General features: G+C 36.0%; 1 protein-coding gene across 1 annotated transcript in view; it reads right to left on the bottom strand.

Annotated features, from left to right (window-relative positions):
• Positions 1 to 21,231, bottom strand: part of LOC135219597 (kinesin-like protein unc-104) — a 298,157-nt gene that overhangs the window by 263,812 nt on the left and 13,114 nt on the right. Inside the window, 1 exon segment of the mRNA XM_064256487.1 lies at positions 13,150 to 13,259. Coding sequence (XP_064112557.1) covers positions 13,150 to 13,249 — 100 coding nt within the window. The 5' untranslated portion in view covers positions 13,250 to 13,259.

Genomic DNA, 21,231 nt, shown 5'->3' with positions numbered 1-21,231 from the left:
TCGCTCCATCCCTCTTTCCTCACTCCGTCAGTCTCTCATCTCTCCTCCCTCTCGGCATCTCCCCTATCTCCTCTCTATCTCCGTCTCCCTTACCCATCCTCCCATCTCTCTCCTCCCCGGCCAATCCCTCGCCTTCTCGTCCTCACTCCCTCTATTCTCTTCTCTAATAATTTGCAATTAAAATCTACAGTTAAACATTCGAACATTCAGTTATATTATCTTGCAGTAGTGGTAATGAAGAAAACTATTACTCCATACTATAACAATATTGTAACAAACACCACCAGGGCTACACATTATATAAATATTACATAGCATATATATAATAGAACATACATAGTATATATATATATATACTATATATATTATATTTATATCTATTATAATATAATATATATACGATATTACTATATATATATATTATAATAATATCAAAAGAGCCGATGAATCCTAGCATAAGAAGGGAAATATGAAAAAACCGTGAACCTCTGAAGACCGAGAATTCTTCCCACTTTTCCATTTTCATCAATTTTCCACCTGACCGAAGCGCAAACCAGAAGTGTGTTGTTTTCCAGCTATTACAAAACCAACCCAGTAGCAGAGCCTTCCTCAGGAGGCGAAGAACCAATAAATTCTGCTCTTCTCTCTCCCTGCAAAAAAAGGTGGAAGGAGGATAATCCGCCTAACAAGATGAAATAGCGGGAATGACGTTTACAACCCCAAAACGCCAGCCATAAACGTTCAGTGATTTTGAAAATTGGGAACACTCACTCATTCCGCGAATGATTAAAGCCGGTATTAAAATAGATCCCAGAGACTAAATTTAAATTTAAAAAAACCAAGTTTAAAATGCATTAAAATGGAGAAAAAAGGATTAAAAATTCAAAGCCATCCCAAATTTGCCACTGTGAATTAATTTAATACTTCTTACTTAACTATAGGTATAAAAATGTGAGAAAATTTACATCGAAAGGTATGAAATAAAACTGAGAATAAAGAAAATGTCAAAAGCAAGGCTTTCATTATATTATTCATAAAGAAAAATAGATAAAATAAAAGTTGCCTAACATAATATATCAGAAATTCCTAACAAAAGGATGGGTTAAAAAAAAAAAAATGCAGAACCTTCAGCGCTCGGCAAACCGCGAGTGTTGCAATGCGGACCACGCAATTGCACTGCGTGGGGGGGCCATAGGTCATTCCGTTAATTAGGTCTTCCGCCAAATTAAAATCCTACTGAAAAATAGTAATGTAATTGGGAATAAACTCGTTTATCCATATTCAGTGGTCAAGCCATGATAACGATTCAACAAAAGTGGCAGAGAAAAGAAATTACACTTTTATCAATAATAATAATAATATTAATCAAGTCTGGGTAGAAAACACAATATGGGTAATTAATTTTTCCATTTCCGGGTACCCATAAAAACCAACCCTCACACAGCGACAATAAACACCTGACCATACTCTCCACGAATAATAAAGGTATCTTCACCTTAGAGCTGTAAGGGCTGAGTATCTAGATATAATATATATATATTTAAATATATATATTAAATATATAGTATATAATATATACATTTTATAAATTATTATAATATATATATATATATATATTATGTCCTAAGTTAAAAAAAGGAGCCCATAAAAAACATACCAAAAATGTAGAGAGAAAAGTACTATTAATTTCAGGAAGACTGCCTGTCCTCTCCTCTTCAGGTAGGTATTGAATGAGAAAAGATTTACCAGAAAAGGTGGGTAATTTATAACCAAGAAGAATTCGTCCACAAGTAAGCCCAATTTAGGGTCAACAACCCCCCCGCCCCCGCTGATAATCATTCCTTTGAATCTATTTCTTAAGCGTTGGTTTGAATGAACACTGCGTTTCGACGATGTCCCTGATGTCCAATTTCCCCTTTTTGAGGATGTTCATTACCTGCTTCTCTTTCTCTTTTATTTAAAGGCCGATTTTCCCCATCATTTGAGGACTCTTGTACCCGGCAGTTTGCCTGCTATACAAATTTACACGTGACATATTCCAGTGTTTTTAATTCTATGGTTATGTTTCAATTTATATGATTGAAACTAGCCGAGTTTCTGTTGTCCATACCTAACTGACCGTTTGTGTTGTTTTAAATTAATCTCCGGGGAAGAGTTAATTTAACCCCTGTAAATCCGAATGTACATTGGTCACAGAATAGGTCCTGGCAATGGGGATCCTCATATTAACCCCCCGAGGGTCTTTGGGGCGACTATTCTTTTGTTGGACGTTAATCAAGTAGGGATTTGGGTCTAAGGTATGTTGGGTAGGTAAAATGCCAATAAAAGGTTTGGATTTCCCTTTTCCCCACGGGTGTGAAGTAACTCTCTTAATCGTCTTCCAGGTGGGGAATTTTTAATTTTTATTTTTATTGTTGGGTTTGGTGTTCTCTGGTCCTTGTGCTTTTAGGAGGGGGGTCGGTAGAAAATTACGTTTGTTTTGCTTTTTTGAAATTGCTTTTCCTCAGATTTAATATGGTCATGGATACTTTAAAGATGGAAGAGTTGCTTTGCGAATTATTTAGTTCAAACAATTCGTTTTTCCAGGAAAATCTGGGGAACAACAAATTCGTAAGGCTCCTTGAAGACTATGGTTGCTAGCTAGGAACTTATCTTGATAGTATTCGTCCATGATAGAGCTAAAAGTTAGTTGAATAGATGAAACGGCAAAGGGAGGAACGGTTTGGTTTTTGCCTGTATATTGGTTAAATTTGTATTCTGCTGTCGTCTCTCTGAATTTATTTAAAACATCAAGAAAAGGGAAGTTTTGTTGTACTGTTTTTTGCCCATTCTTCAAAACTTTAAAATTTGAGGATGCTGGTTGCTGGCATCTAAATGTGCGTTTTTAAAATTTTTTGAGAGGAATTTCATTAAAATTACCGCCCACTTATTATCCCAAAATGTTAGTATTGATTGTCATCCCAGTGTATCTCATCCACCTACATGTTTTTTTTTTGCCAAATTCCCTGATTTAACTTCCAACAAAAAGAACCATAATCGCCCAAAGACTTCCGGCGGGGGTTATATGAGAATCCCAATGCCAGGGGACTGGTGGACCAATCTTTAAATCGGAGTCGGATTTTACAGGTTAAATCACTTCCCCAGAGATTAAATACAACAACCAAACGGTTCAGTTAGGTATGGTACAACAGAGAACTCGGCCTATTTTCAATCATAGAAATGAACATAAACCATAGAATACAAACTGGAAATACGTGTCCACGTGTAATTTATAGCAGCAACTGCCGGTACAAGAGTCAAATGATGGAATCGGGCCATTAAATAAAAAGGCGCAGGGTAATGGAAAAACATTCAAAGGGAATTGGACCAATCAGGAACATCGTCGAAAACGGGCAATTGGGTTTCTCATTTAAAAACAACCGCTTAAGAAGATTAAACAAGATTATCAGGCGGGGGTGACCTAAATTGGCTTACTTTGGACGAATCTTTGTATTAAATTACCACCTTTCTGTTTAAACTTTTCTCCAATTTCATATAGCCTTGAAGGAAGGATTGAAAGGACAAGCAGTTTCGCTGGGGGAAATCTAGTACTTTTTTCTCCTCCTAACATTTGGTGTTTTTATTGGCTCCTTTTATTAGATTGGGAATTCGTTGTTGGTTACAGAACAACTTTAAAAAAACATTCTTAAAAAAAACGGAAACAATAAAAACAAAAAAATAAATTAAAACCATAGAAAAACATTTTTAAACTAAAAATAAATTATAAAATTAGACTTTAAAAATAAATAAAACTTTAACAAAAACAATAAAAAAAAAAAAAAAAAAAAAATTAAACACAACATTTTAACCTTTTAACAAAAAAGAAACAACCAAAATAAAAACAAATTAAAAAAACCAAACAAAATAATTAAAACAAAAACATAACCAAAAAATAAAAAGTTAAAATAAATTAAAAAAAAAATTGAATAAATATACTTGGGGTTAAAAATTAAAACCAAAAAAAGAACAAATAAAAAAAAATAAACAGAATAAAAAAAAAAAAATTAAAAACTAAAAAAATAAAAAAAAAAAACAAAACAAAAAAATAAAAAAAACATTAAATTAAAACAGAAAAATTACAAAAAAAATAAAAATAATAAATAAAAGAACATTTTACTACAAAAACATAAAAAAAAAAAAAAAAAAAAAAATATAACAATAAATCTAATAAAAATAAATTTTTAAAACAAAACAACAAAAAATACAAAAAAACTTTTTAACAAGACCAAAAAAAAAATAAAAAAACCATTTTATAAAAAAAAACCTTTTAAAAAAAATTACAGAAAATACAAGGACATAAAAAATTACAAAAAACAAAAAAAAAAATATAATTATTGAACAAAAATTAAAACAGGAAAACAGAACCTTTTACCAAAACGACTTTAATGATACTATAACTTAAGAATTTTAGCATACAAAACCACAATTAACCAAACAAACACCCAAAAAAAACAAACAACCCAAAAAAAATACCAAACACGTAAACAAAAAGAAAGAAAAAAAAAAACCAACACACAAAAGACACCAAAACTTATTAAAACCTTAAACGGCCAAGGAAATCATTATAATATGTATGTTATTAAGTATGTTATGTATGTATCCTTATGTATATAATGGTAAACGTATGTAACTAATGGTATAAAGTACATAATACATATATATATAATATACATAGAATAAATACATAATAAAAGTATAGAGATAAATTAATATAATATATATATTATATATAATTACATATACTTATATATATATATTATAATAGATTATATATATATTATATATATATATAACATATCTATATATACATACTGACATAGTACAAATAACTAAAGTGTTTGATTAGTGCAGAAAAACTGAGATTTAACCTTAAAACCTCCCACATTGCCGGGCCTCGTCTTCCTCTAATGTCATTATCCAAGGGAAAGGAAAAGCAAAGAAAATAAAAATACAACAGAACAACCTTTACCAGTCATATATATATGGGCTATTATTTAAGTAATTATGGTATGTAATGTTGTATGTATGTATTTAGCGTATGTATATCTATTGTCTTATACATATAACAATATTATATATTATAATACATCATATATATACAATCTATATAATTATCGATAATTATAATATATATATATATAGATATAGTATAGATACCGTATATAATATCTATATATATCATAATATATATTATATTATATAAATATAATACATAATTATCCATCTATTAATATATACATACTACTTAGTACAAATACTAAAGTGTGATTAGTGCAGAAAAATGAGATTACTTAAAACCTCACATTGCCTCGTCTTCCTCTAATGTCATTATCAAGGGAAAGAGAAAATAAAATACCCCACGGAAAAAAAAATGGGGAAAGGTTCACAGGAGGGGCCGTCACGTTGCATAACATGACATGCAAAGTCTTATTCAGCAATGACAGGGGAGGAAGATTATGCAACGCTGAATACTGCAACATGAGACTGCCACTGCCCACCACTGGCCTACTCTTCCTTATTTTTTGAGGTTTCTTTTAAAACTCATTTTTCCTTATGTTTCCGTTTACATCTCTCGCTCTTTCGTTATAGATGCTGGCATATATTATATACCCTAGGCTCATCTTTTTTTCCGCAATCCTTTTCCTTTTCACTGCGAGATCACTTCTTTGCAACTTCCTTGCATCCCGGAGGCCTCTTTTAGGAATGGAATGGAATAGGAGATTTAGGCTTGAAGCCAAGCACTGGAATCCAAGGGATTATTCAGCGCTTGGAGGCCTCTTTGACGACTTGCTTCATCTGGTGATTCTCCTTTTTAGAGTCATTTTCTTTGTGGGGGGGCTGGGTCAGGTGAAAGGCTTCAATTTTTCCGTAAGAAAGCTTTTCATAATTTCTGAGTTCCTTAATCTTATTGATATTTTTTGCCAACGCTTTATAAAGCACAACAATTCTGCAATGCTTTCACGGAGTCTTCTTCGTCCTATTGGTTTGCTTTTTTCACTGTTGATGTATTTTGTTTGGCAGCCCATTTTCCGGATAATACCTGGCAATTCCCTTTCCCTTTCCGACTGCTTTCATCCTGCTGTCTATCCCTGCGGAGCTTCCGTCCTTGCCCCAGAGGTTTCCTTTCTTTCAACTTCTTTCTTCAATCGTCTTAATATTGCCTTTATTTACAGCACCTTTTTTATCATAAAGCTTCTTTATTTACGAGGGGAATGAATTTTCATCTTGTGTATCATTTTCTTTTGCACCTGCATTTTATTCTGGGCTTTCTTTAGCAAAGGGTCTTAAATTTTAACGTTCCCTGTTCCATTTACAACTTCCCTTCTTTCTGTTTATATTTCTTTGGTGCACAAACCATATAGACTTTGCTCCTTTATCAACCATTCACAGTTCTGGTACAATTTGACACTGCTTAGCAGACTGCGAATCTCGTCTTATTATCACGTTTCATTCCGTACAATCTTTTGTAAATGGTTCTAAATCCCACCTTCTATTTCATAACTATAGTTTGAATTCTATCTCGATTGATGATTTCCGTCATTGCTCATTACTCTCGACTACCTTTCCCTTCCACGGCTTCTTTTAAAGGTGTTACTATAGTATTATGAATAAAATAACGTTTTAATCATTTAATACCACCTGCTTATTTCCAGACCAAATGGACGAGAAACTGCTGTCTAACCCAAGAGGTCTCCAGAGAACGTTCACTTAAAAAAAACGTTTGATTTGACGCTTTTTACAAACAAAAGCCTCGAGTTTCCAATCCTTGTTTTGGTTTGCTTTAGTTTTCTTTTAGATTAAATTTTTTCCGCCCCTTAAAACGTTTTATTTCTAACTTTTCTTAAAAACCGAGACTTTTGCACAGCTTTCCATCTTATTTTCAATTTCAGCAATAACCAAAAACCATTTTAGCATTTCCTCGTTCGACAGACAACTAATAACCTCTTCTTCACGATTGAATCGGGATTTATACTTTGAGAATCAGCCAATTAAAAGGACCCGCGAAGTTCTAGTTTTTTCACTCTCTCCGTTGAGCCTGTTTCCATTGGTCCTTGCATTGTCAAAGCCTTCCCTTTCGAATGTCTTGTGATAGACAACCAGGATTTTCTAATCATTGTCCATATTTTGAAATGCGTCTTTATTTTTATTACAAAGATACCCGCCCCAAGTGAACCTCCTTTAAGGCACGTTCACCCTTATCTCCCGCCACCAAGGTTAAATCTTGATCTGGCTATGAAGGCAAAAAGCTAACACGGGCTTTAATGACCCTTCCGTGACCTTGTTCTACAATGAAGCTTCTACCCTAATGGTGATTTCTTCCGCTTTCGTGTGAAAATAATGACTTTGTGAACCTCACCAACCTCACCAACTGGCCCCAGTTATTTACCCGTAAATAAAAGTAAAACGACTTCATTTTTTTGGGGTTTCGTAGAATATTAACTTGGTTGCTCCATTGCCATTGCTTTAGGACCGTTGCTCAATCTCCCGTGGCCCTGACCAAATATCACTGTTATGTTTCCCTTTCCGAATCATAATTACCAACCAAGATTTATTTTCTCAGAATCTGCATTTTCTTCTTATCTGCTCGAATAATATGAGAAGCTTTGCAGATCTCACCGATTCTAAACACTACAGTTGCATCTTTTAGATATAAAGACTGATGAGGCACACATTCTAGCGAATAGAATTAGTCTAGCCTCAAGAAACAAAATAAAAACGGTAATAGCTTGAGCCTAATTCCAAAATAAGAGACAGAACCTGCCTCTTAACCAATGGAAAGTTATTAGCATTTTCCGACTTGTTAGTCAACCGGATTTCATAATCGTAAGTAACGATGGAAAAAAAAAATACCAGCCATTAACTTAATCCAGTTTCCCACCATTTTCAACTTTCCACCACGATTGTTTGCCTGCTTTTTTTTTGTTTTTTTTTTTCTTTTTCAATAGTTAGTATCCCCAATACCTGGCTACAGAGGTTCCCCATCCGATTCGTCTTTCCCAATCATCCCAAGCTCTAGTTTATCCCCAACAATTCATTCTAACCAGCTATCTTCGAAGGACAATCATTTCTACGACATGACCAAACCATTAAATCTCGCCTCGTTCTCACATTCACATCTCCTTACTTACTCCTTCGCCTTTTCGTCAGGATTATGTAGAAGCTCCTTGCAAGCGCCCTTGTTTTCCTTTTATCCAACTCTCTCTCTCTCTCTCTCTCTCTCTCTCTCTCTCTCTCTCTCTCTCTCTCTCTCTCAAAAAGCCCACATGCAAGTGTTTTAACAAGAGATAACTTTCTTTAATCCAACAATAAAGTGTGGAAATGAACAGCGTCCAAAATCTGTCCTAAATATAGAGCAGGGGAGCCTTAATCGTCGACGCAAAGACAAGACTGGATTTCATGAGGCACTTCAGTGGAATCGCGAGGCGACAATGTTCCTTCCAACTGTTTTCCTTACTGCACAGATTCCTGGGCAGTCCAGCTTAAAAGCCACTGTCTAGTTTAAGGTCGACGGTTCTCTCCTACGAAAAGCACAGGAATTTCCTCTCTGCTCTACTCTTCTTTATCTGACGAAATAAATTGACATCATTTTCACTCTGATTATCATAGTTTCGATTAATTTGGCCCTATGCCAGCACTGGCTCTTGCCTAAAGCTTCCAATAAGTAATGTGGTTTTCACCGAGAATATAAGGCTCGCGTGGACCTGTGAGCTAGGCCCATCCAACCTAAAATTTCTTTAGCCTAATTTCTAAAACCTTCAGCGCGCCCAGGGATGGATTTGGTGCTCCCCGCCGAGGAGTGGCCCCATTTCCTCACTACCCAAAACTTTCTCCGCATTTTACCTGCCTCGATTCCAACACGAGATGTGTAATGACATATTTCTAATTCGCATTCTTATTTTCATGTGACGTTGTCAGTACCTCGTCATTCCTATAATTGGGCAATTTAAATATCCCAAGCGTCATTCAATCTCCCTTTCTAAGAGCAATATTTCAGATAAGTGAGTAATATTGAGGAAATGTTTCGAATGTCTATCTAAAGAATTCAACAAGGAAATGCGAATCCCCCAATCCCAAAAGACGGCGCAAATAAGCTAGCATGTTGCCGAGACATCAAGAGCCCACATCGAGGACCGGAATAAATGAAACTTGGCACGCGTTCGCCGTAGACTTTGGCGCCAATGATCTCCATGAATGTCTGGGAAGGGAATATATCTTGACTCAACATAGGCGCCATCTTGGATGAGTCATCCAACAATAGCCAAAACTATTTCGGTTCACGGATTGGCTGCGCTGGGCTCTAATAATAATGTATACATTCTAAAGGGCACTGACCTTCCATGCGATTGACTGTAATGTTAAGCAAACGATTCATAACAGCTCTTGAAAACAATATACAGGACCACGAAGCCAAGTAAATAAAAAGTGCCTTTTCTTTCTCTGCTTCATCGACTGCATTCTGTTTTCACGTTTACATCCCAGTTCTGGAGCAAAACCGTCCCCTCTTCTCACCTTGATCGAACAACTAACTACTTTATCTTTCGATACTTTTGAAACATTTTTACTGGCAAAGTTTTTAGTAACCCAACTTGTCTGACTACACCCACGAATAAGGAAGGCCCATGAGCCACAATGCTCCCATAAGCCATCATACGGCACTCAAAACTATATGATTAAGCAATATAAATATATACCAATGCAAATCCTTGAGGCCCTATGAGAATGACTACATGACTAACAAACGATAATTCTGCTGTTCTTGAAGAGAGGATTTCCGAGGATCTTTTCTATATTTATTCAAGTCAATTTCTTTACCCATATTAAAAAGCTATCCCGGCCGCAGAGGTGATCTACGCTACATGAGGAAGCTTTCCTGTAAACTTTGCCAATTCTGGCAAAAAAAAAAAAAATAATAAACTACATTAATTCTAATTTATCTCCCCTTGTAAGTCCGTAGCTCCATTGCAACAAGTCAAAAGAGGACAATAATTATGTCACCTATGATTGAAACTGCTCTATCGGTTTTGTTGAACTGAAAAATATTAAATGTATATATATTTGACACATGTCAGGCAAATGTTGAGAAAAGCTCATATAAGAGTTCAGCTCAGGTGAGCTTGAAAGCTATCGAATGCTTTAAACCGGGATAAACTTTCAAATTGCCTTACTCACTACCATCCAGTATAGCTGTAACAGTTTCTTCACTTCTTCCTAAAGAGCAAAGATATATATATATATATATATATATATATATATATATATATACATATATATATATATATATATATATAGTAATATATATATATATACACATATTTGTGTGTGTGTGTCAGTATGGCAAGAATTCCAAAGCTTCGCGGTAAAGGGATGGAGGCAATTACCGAACAGCGTAATTCGCAGTTTTCTGATCTTCTTGGAGCCACAAAGATCAAGTGGGTGCCAACAACTTTAGGAAGAATAAAAAAAAAAAACAGAAAAAGATGACTGACAACTGTCCCAAAATGTCTGCATTCTTGAGAGAGAGAGAGAGAGAGAGAGAGAGAGAGAGAGAGAGAGAGAGAGAGAGAGAGAGGTCCGTAAGGTCCATTCTGTGTCCCATTTGCCACGTGGACTCTGGAACAATAAATGCAATTAAGTTGCGAGTTTCACTCACATATTGGGGCTGCAGGACTCTTTCATTTAGTCATTTCGTCGCAATAAACGGGTTTACTGTTTCTGGCTATCTTTATGCGTCCTTCAAATCCATATGATGCTTCCAGTTTCCAGTCAATAAGAAATATATGTCTATCTACCTATTTATGTACATAATGTGCATTCATCATCATCATCATCATCACCGTTGCTAGTCCACTGCAGGACAAGGCCTCAGACATGTCCTTCTGTTTATGGTCTTTCTGTGCCATTCTATACACCGCAAATTTTCTTAGCTTATCAATCCAGCGTCTTCTCTTCCTTCCCCTGCTTCGTTTGCAATCTCTACTGTGCATATATATATATATATATATATATATATAGATATATATATATATATATATATATATATATATATAATGTGTGTGTGTGTGTGTGTGTGTGTGTCGTGTGCGTGTGCGTGTCATGTATGTATGTATGTTATATATATATATATAGTACATACATATATATACACACACACCAAAAAAAACCTATAATATATATAATATATCTATATATATATATATATATCTCAATCTCATGTACCAAATCTTAAAATTCTCGTTCATTGCTCCAGAAAGCCCTTATTTTTGTTGTTATGACTTCTCTTTTCAATATAGTGGATTTTGATGATTCAGTTATTCATCAAAATACATAATAATAATCCCTTGTAATATACAAGAGTGTTAATGATGTCGATTTCTGCTTATATATCATAAAACTGAGAGACCTGATACCATAAAAACTTTGTACATATTACATTAAAAGAAATGAAAATAATTCAATATAATCAAAACAATTTTAGCCGAAAAGGCCGATTAAGACCGATAAATTTTACTTATTCTTACGATTATTAATTATAGAGTATTCATTTATATACATATATATTGTATTACTATATACACACACATGTATAATTTATATGTATAATATATATATATATATATATATATATATATATATATGTATATATATTATATATTGTTGTTTTTTTTGTGTGTGTGTGTGTGTGTTGTGCGCGTGTATATATAAATATATGTATATATATACACATAGTATTCATAGACTTATATAAAGTATAATAATAAACAAGAAACATTCTTTGCTGAAGACTGTGCCGTATGCAGCCAGCACAAATTATTGACGGCACCGGCCAATGATGACGTCATGGATTGTTTTTCCGCAGTGCATAATGGAAGCTGGACTGAAATTGTGTCTAGTCGGCGATCCTGGCGTTCATCGGCTCACAGACGAGTATTACGGGAGCTGTTGCAATTCCAAGGGCATAATACAATTGCTGGGAGCTACACATTTACTGCACTGTATTGATTTATTGCCTCTTTACAAGGAATTAACCGATAAATTGAGATCAACAGAACAGAGTAAGAAAGAAAAGTAGATTAAGAATCCTGACTTCGAATGATATAATTAACTGAAAATACTTTAACTTGATTGAAATATAATGAACACCACACTCTTTGAAAACTTGAATTTCAAGTCAATGGCCCATGTAGGCTTCTTCTATATGAATAGGTTTCATCTTATGAATAATAATAATAATAATAATAATAATAATAATAATAATAATAATAATAATAATAATAATAATAATAATAATCTCGAATTCGACAGAAAACAAAATATCGTACTTCTTCATACCAATATCGCCGCGTCGGGTGGCACGACCACCGTTTCCTTTTTTTTTTTTTTTTTTTTTTCCTCATCCTTTCAAGATTTGGAATTCTCTCCAGCGTTCCTTTTTCCTGACTTTTATTTAATAAATTTTTACGAAAATAAGTCTTTACAACTATTTTAGACAATTCATTATAGCAAGAAACCACGAAATAGGCCTTAGTCGAGGGAAAAAAGAAGTCCCGCCTCTCAAAATGGGATGTTTGAGTCATTAGGAATATAGCAAAACCAAGAGAAGAAATCCAAATCTTAAAGTTCAGGAAAAGAAATACTTTTTGTAAGATTAAAAATAAATAACATGCTTGTTGACTTCGTCATATTATAGAATGAAAATGTGATAAATAAGTGACGAGGACCATCCCTGCACAAGAACCCTCTGAGAACACCATCTGGAATCCTTGTCTTCTCGAAAGGACCTTTGCAGCTCTTGCTCCCAACGAGACCAAACCTCATTTTCAATTCTTAAAAGCTTTCCCTTTACAGAACAAATGAGGGGGACAGATCCTTCACGGGAACCACACACACCTGGCCGACCTTTCTAAAGGAGAACCATTAATGAAGGGGAAAGGCGACAGGTGCGATGAGCTCGGAATGGGGCGCTTAAATACGCCCGTTTTTTGGGGGGTAAAGTGGCGCAGTAGTTTTCCACCATGACGCACTTTTGGTGAAGGCGTATTAGGGTTATGACTCTCTCTCTCTCTCTCTCTCTCTCTCTCTCTCTCTCTCTCTCTGAAGAGGAATACTCACTTGTGGTTTTGCCGCTCATCTCTATGATGCATTTGCATTCCCTCCCGATTTCGCGGTTGTTGAAGGGCCGCACCCTCACCGCTACTTTGACCGAAGACATCTTAGAAGTTCTGCAGAAGAAGAAGAAAGAAGTTTCATTAGATAAAATATCAACACTAAAAACACTTATGAAGCATTAATACCAGACGGTAAAATATAATTTTACTGCATTAAAGAACTGGCTAATAACAGATGTAAGGGAAAAAAATTACATAAAATATCTTAAGTCACAATCACAGGAAAAAAATAATTCAAAACCTGAGAAAAGCGTCTCTCAACAACATTTCAGACAGTTTGGTAACCATCATAGTTTCAAAATAAGAAATACTTATAATTCATCCTCTGCATATAACTCATATGGAATCAGCCAAAATTGCTGCTACGCTAAATTATATAATATATATATATATATATATATATAGATATATATATATATATGATATAATAATTACACACACACACATATATATATATATATATATATATATATATATATATATATATATATAATATATATATACGCAACCTCCATAGAATAAAAAACCAAATCTAAATATCTAATATGTAGAACTAACAAAGGCTGGATAAACATATAAAAGAAACACCAAAAGAAATACAAAATCCAAGTAAACTGTCAAACAAAAGAACATTTGATCAAAGACTCACTCAATAATCAAAGTTTGCCATTGAATGAATATATAATATATATATATATATATATATATATATATATATATATATAGATAGATAGATAGATAGATAGATAAGAGATAGATAGATAGATAAAATATACACATACATAAATATATATACATAAATATGTATATACTATATACGTATACATTAAATATGTATACATATACATTACATATATACATACATACATGCATAAACAGAAATATTTCCATTTCTTTGATTCTCCAAGGAATTACCCTCCCGTGAAACTACACACACGTTTGTGACGTGAGTGAGAGATGGTTTCGTAAAATAACAACTCTACAGCGAGAAAGAATGGTTATGCACTATGAATAGGAAAATCAACGCAACTGAAGAAGGGTTACGTAATAAATAAATGTAGGACAGTTTATGAGTTTCCATGGGCAGGATACAATACGTTCACAAACAGTGAAGTCGAGCAAGATGACTTCGTCACTTCCAATATAATTACTATTATGACTTCTTTCAACCATTTTTGTTTCTCTCCTAAATCACGTATATAAATGTCTGTGCAACTTGATCGTATATAGTCTCAATCATTAACGTATAATTCTAATAATGTAATAAAAGGTAAAAAATAAATATGAGAGGTGCTTGCTTATGGAATAAACTAGTACTAAGTAGCAGCAGCCTTCTCAGAAGTAGAAGCATCGTTGGTTATTTCTGTCGTATATCAACCTAACATGCATGACCTCACGCAAGGTCAAGACAGCTCTCTCTCTCTCTCTCTCTCTCTCCTCTCTCTCTCTCTCTCTCTCTCTTGAAAATATTATTGGTATGCCGTGTCCTTTTAATTAATATTAATAAATTGTTATAAAAATTACTTTTAAATCTAAATAAATTGTTATAAAGAATTACTTTTACGTTCGTAATAAAGATTAGGATACCTGGATAATAAAACCAAACCACATCCAGCTCAACAGAGAGAGAGAGAGAGAGAGAGAGAGAGAGAGAGAGAGAGAGAGAGAGCAGTTCTACCTATAATTCAAAACAGCAAAGCCACAATATTGAAAGCCGTCCATCCATCACGTCATGCTACGCCTTGAGAGGAGAGCATGTCAATCAATTGATCAAATTGATTGTCTCCTTTTTTTCTCTGTCCTGTTCAGTGTCAGTACCGTAACTCAAGCAAGGCCCCGTTTGGAATTACTAAGAGAACTCAATTCCCAAACTTCCGGCCAAAATAGGATGCTATGCATTACATACATATAAGAAATTTAAACACACACACAGATATATATATATATATATATATATATATTATATATATATATATATATATATATATATATATATATATATATTCGATTCGAGAAACAAATGTCTTTTGATATCTATTCGCTCTACATCGGAATTAATATATTTCCATATATGTAAACCGAAGGGGAATTTTTTTAGTTGATATTATTATTATCAACTAAAAATTCACCCCTCGGTTTACATATATGGAAATATATTAATTGCCGAGTAGGGCGAGTTAGATATAAAGGGCATTTGTAGCTCGAATAATTTATATAAATCACGGTGATCTGATAATTATTCATATATATTATATATATATATATATATATATATTATATATATATATATATATACATATACATGCATATATATATATGTGTGTGTGCATATATATATAATCTAAACCTACGATTTTATTTATCGTTCATTACTTTAAGAAAAACAAACATTCTATTTTGTGGATGTGGAAACTTCTTACACAAATTGTGACTTTTTGGTTTATTCCATAATAATAAACACATCAACGGAATAACACCTAAAGGTTATTTTAGACCCAAACTTTACATATATTGAAGCGAAAAGAAGAAGAATGAAGGCAGAAGACTTCACGTGCTTTACCTTTTTAACTCCCTACGCGTTATACTTATAATACTGAAGCTGTTGGCCTCATGCAGACCTCCTGACCCAAGTCTACTGAATCTCAATCGAGGCATATAAAAAGTAAGAACCAAAGTTCAATATGCATTTTATGCTAGATTCCGTTGTAGGATATTTTGTTATTTGTCATTATGAAGGGTGCTGCAGTAGAGCAGGTGCTGTGAGGCTTTGCATTTCCATCATGGCCCAAATCAGTTTCAGATTTAGCCGCACCTTCTGATTCCAAATCCTGTAGAAAATAATAGTATAAAGAACCTTGAGCATTACACTGCCTCAACTTCCATAGCTACATTAAATAATTAGTCCTCGACAAGGAGATACGAACCTGGCACAGCCAAGAGTCGGGACTACATGCAGTCTTGGATGAGTACAACACTCCAACTCCCCTTTTCAGTACCAGGTCACCAAAACGCACTTCAAAATACTTGTGTGAATTGAAACATACAGACCACTCTGCCACAGAATCACATACAACAGAATCATGTTCTGAATCACATAAAGACAAATGTTAAAGAGAATCCCAATCAATCAAATCTCTCTCGATTCACAGATGGTTACAGCAGAGTTGACCCAGAGACAGCCACAGACTTTTCAGAAGAATAGTAGATTCCAAGATTTTCCAACGAATGATCAACAACTCACTTTTCTTTCCAGCAACAACGGGGCTCTGCAGACGCGATTCACGAAGAGCTTCTTATCAGAAATGATTTTTTTTTTCTTAAATATATGCACACGAATATATTTATTATATAAGTATGGTACGGGGCTAATACATACAAACGTATATACACAGGTATACATACATGTGCGTGTGTGTGTGCGTGTTTGTGTATGTATACGTATCTACATATATATACACCTGCATGCTGATGATCAGTTTCTCTCTCTCTCTCTCTCTCTCTCTCTCTCTCTCTCTCTCTCTCTCCAAAAAGCGAATATTCAGTCAAGTCTTCCCCAGATAGTTACCTTTTCCCCCTGGCAGTGACATTTCAGCTATCAAGTCTTTTCCCCAAAATCAACTCGAGGGCGATGACTTGAATACAAATCACCGTGGAAGCGTCATCTCGCAAGCATTTCCATCTCCTCCTCCTCCTCCTCCTCCTCCTCTTCCAATACCCAATACTCCTTCAATCCCATATGCTCTCCGTCATTCCTTAACACCATCACTCTCTCTCTCTCCTCTCCTCCTCCCTCCTCCCTCCTGCCTCCTCCAACCCTTTTCCTACACCACCACCTCAACCAGCAACACCGCAGAAGCAGCACCCAGCTGCATAATCGATATCAGCCCGCACACCCGCTACCCCCCCCCCCCCCCCCCCCTCCCCCCCCCCCCCCCCGCCCTCCACCAAACCCAAACCCCGCGTGGACTCCTGGCATATCGTCCCCACCACCCCACAGCAGCCCCCCGAACTCCTCGTTCAGGGTCACCCTTCTCCCTCCGAATCCCCTCCCTTTCCCCCTCCCGATCCAATGGTAATGGTGGGCGAAACATCTTGGCGCCGATAGCCCCCCACCCCCCCCCCCCCCGCAAAACCTCGTCCTCTTCAATACCACCACAGCCTTGCTTGTTCGTCTCTTGTTTTTGCTGTTGTTGTTGTTTTTGTTGCTGGTCTAAACGGCTGCTCTTTTTAATATTGCTTTTAAGGTGATGTAGAATCAAATCTTACGTTAGATGTACATGCTATGACACCAGTGATTTTCGCGACAGGAAATTTGACAAAAAGAAGTATCCAGGTTTTAAGGTTGGAGGAGGAGGTGCCTAACTAAGCCACACACCACTAAGGAACCTAACTGAAGCCTTGGCTGACTCAAGAAATCAGTCACAATAGCGTGCTAGACTGGAACCCGGTTTTACCAAGACTTACTACGTGATACATACAAGGCGGAAAACATGCAAAACGGCGTAAAGGCATTTAAACGAAAGGCAACGTCACATTCAGTTAGTCATTTTCTTCTAAGATCCGAAAAAAAAACCCTTACAGGAAAAGGCCCATCAGAAAAACTGACTAACTGGCAACTATTCGGCCTAAACTGTACAATTTTGCTTTATTCAAAATAGCCTGAACTTTTCTTATTATTATTTGAATAGCCAAGCTCTCATTGCTACTTCATTAACAATGATCGTTTTACTTACATATGGATTCCATTTCTCAGACTATTCTTCTCATCCTAATGCAAATCTCATTTACTACAAAAATCATATCACTAGATTTCAGCAGCTGTGCATCACGACAACGGAACAGCTGACTGGATCGCCGTCAGCTGTTGGCTCCCCGAGTTTCTTTTAAAAAAAAGCATCATCTTTATTCTGGGCGTAAGAAGTGTATGTGTGTGTGTATATTATATAAATGATTAAACATTTGTTATTATTTACCTACTAAACTGTATCAGAATATATGTATTTTTAGTAAGTAAGCAACAGTCAAATATTTAATCATTTTTGTGATTAAGTAAACGTAAATCTGCAACTGTAAGAAGCGCACAAAGCTAATTTCTCGATGGATCCATCATCTAAATTCCAAAGAGATCAACTCATTATTGCAAATACGAAGCATTTCTACAGAGAGCAAAGACTGAGTCGCTTTCAGTCACTCATCCAGATGAGACACTTGATGTATATGTGTTTTCACATTACATGGAACCAGCGGTTATTCAGCAACGGGACCAACGGCTTTACATGACTTCCGAACCACGTCGACAGTGAACTTCTATCACCAGAAATACACAATGGAATGCCCGAGAATCGAACTCGCGGCCACCCCACTGAGGGGTCAGAGATGTTTTGTGATGTCAACTTTAAACGTTTCGGGAACTTCCTCAGAATCCTCACAGATGCACAACAGATATACCACACTTATATAAGTTACATAATACGCTTTCATACCTAAAAGTACTTAGGGATTTGTTTATTCCCGGAAAATGTAAAAAAGAATCGCCTCGGGTTCATGAAATATTTAATTTATTCAAATTTTGTTTCCTATTCTGATGTACAGAAATGAATTACTGACTAACAAACTTCAGATTTTAAATACTACTTTTTGCATTCAAGATCTTACACCACTCAGACTGTTTGAAACAAAAGTATATTTAAACCACATAACAAATAAAAATCAACGATAACCCTACATATTCACCGAAGCAAAGCATGAAAAGAAAAACAATGCACATAACTCGAAAAAAAAAGCCCTTATAAGGGCGACAAAAAATAAGTTAAAAATGCGCCCAAGTTTCTTCTGCACAATCGAGTTTTCCGTACAACGTGTAATGCTGTATAAAACCATCAGCTGCGCCCTGTAGCACTTCAGTTGCTTCCCAGATGCGGTAGAGTTGGGGTGTGTCCAGATGCACGATCCATGGCTAACTTTAACCTTGAATCAAATAAAAACTACTGAGGGTTGGAATTTGGTATGTTTGACATTGGAAGGTGGATGATCAACATACCGATTTTCAGCCGTCTAGCCTCTGCAGTTTTTTTAGATCTAAGAGACGACGGAAAAAATTACGGCCAGAATAAATTGCCGACAGACGGACAAATCCAGCACAACAGTTTTCTTCCACAAAATACCAAAAATTCACCAAATTACAACAACTACCACACAGTTGAGCACGGCCAGAATCCACATCAGACAAATCGCAAAGATGAAATAAATAAAGTGGAAATCTGGAGTTCTTCGGAGGTGAAGCCTTCGGGCTTCTTAGTTCAGGAGGGAAGTTTGGAAAAAGATGCGGAAAATCACCAGCCATTCATTCGCTTCACTGAACGCAACAGGGGCTTCGGGTACGTTGGTTGGATGGGAATGGAGGACGGGGGAGGGGGATATTTGGAGGTGCAGGGTGCTTGTTTGTGATGTCAATACGGTGGAAATGATAAAAATAATAGTAATTATGAAAATACATTTTTGAATTCCCGTAGCGTAGTCGGTAACGTTATGTACGTAGTATAGTGAGTGCATTTCTTGGATGAGAGTTCCAGATTGATAGAGTTGAAAGTTATTCCTTTCATTTCATTGGACGTTATTCAGATATGAGTTAAACTTAAAATAATAATAATTATACAGATTAGCATATGACATTACCGACAATACCATAATATCCAATGATGATGCATCAACCGAAAGTTATTTTCCTTGCGCAAACCTCCCCTCAATTTCAAGGCAATATTCCGGCTACTGTCCTAAGAACACAACACAAGAAAAACATTGAAAAAATAAAAAAAAAATATCTGATCAGCGCCCATTCATATAGGTCTCAACACTCCTGAAGATTCTGGAGAACACTCACATGTCATTTACAAACTCCACAGCAAATGTGACAGGCATTTTCGGATCCCGCAACTTTTCTCAGCCACTATTCAACATGAGTGAAACTTAGTGAGGACTCGAAATAAATGGTCCTTATCAACTTGCCAGAACCCCCGGAATTAGACGAGAGAGCAAAGTCTTCCCAATATCGGGAGAAATTTCAATCAAAGAGACAGCTAAATATAGCGAATATTTCTGGAAATGAAAAGAACCAAAAACAGTCAACTATGGTCAGCAGAGCTCGATAAAATCAACGTCGAATGAACATGGAAGCTGCAACATGTTCTTAGAAAAAACAAGTAAAAAATGCGCTGGAGTGTTTTCGGCGCAATCGAGTTTTCAGTACAGCGTATAACCAAGCCCACCGAAAATAGATCTGCCTTTCAGCGGTCTCGGTATAGTGCGGCCCATGAAACTAACCACGGCCCAGTTGTGGCCCATCCTATAGACGCACGATGATGGCTAACATCAACCTTCAATGAAAAGAAAAACTACTGTGGCTGGAAGGCTGCAATTTCGTCTGTTTGATGACTGGAGGGTGGATGATCACCATATTAAATTGCAGCCCTCTAGACTTAGTAGTTCTTACGACCTGAGGGCGAACAGAAAAAGTGAGACGGACAGACAAACAGCCATCTCAATCGATGTCTTTTACAGAAAAAAAGGCAATGTATACTCCTCGTGCTATCCAAGGCGACGGCGAACTCCAGGAGTCAGACGACGCTGGAGGGAGGGAAACCTTGGATCACGAAGACGACGACTACGACGAACGCCCGAGCCCTTTCTTCTTCTTCTTCTTCTTCTTCTTCTTCTTCTTCTTCTTTCTCTTTCTTTCTTTCTTTCTTCCTCAGATCCAAATCGATCGGCATCAACACGTCCCGAAATAATGATCGTTCGTCATGCATGGGAGGCTAAGCCACGCCCCTCCATCCACTCTCCCTTTTCGTGCACGAGCACAAACACGCCAACACGTTCGTCAAACACGAACGCTCCTACGAACATGAGCCTATGTCCCTGTAGACACGAGCGGTAGTACAGGCACGCACGCACGCGCAAGGTGTTTCTAAATAGTCGAACGGCAGCGTAATGACCCATGAACACGAAAAATCATACGCACAAATGCATG

This window comes from Macrobrachium nipponense, chromosome 1 (genome assembly GCF_015104395.2).
Source record: "Macrobrachium nipponense isolate FS-2020 chromosome 1, ASM1510439v2, whole genome shotgun sequence".
Classification (NCBI taxonomy): Eukaryota; Metazoa; Arthropoda; class Malacostraca; order Decapoda; family Palaemonidae; genus Macrobrachium; species Macrobrachium nipponense.
The sequence above is the reverse complement of the archived record's forward strand: the minus strand, read 5'-3'. Positions and strand labels throughout refer to the sequence as shown.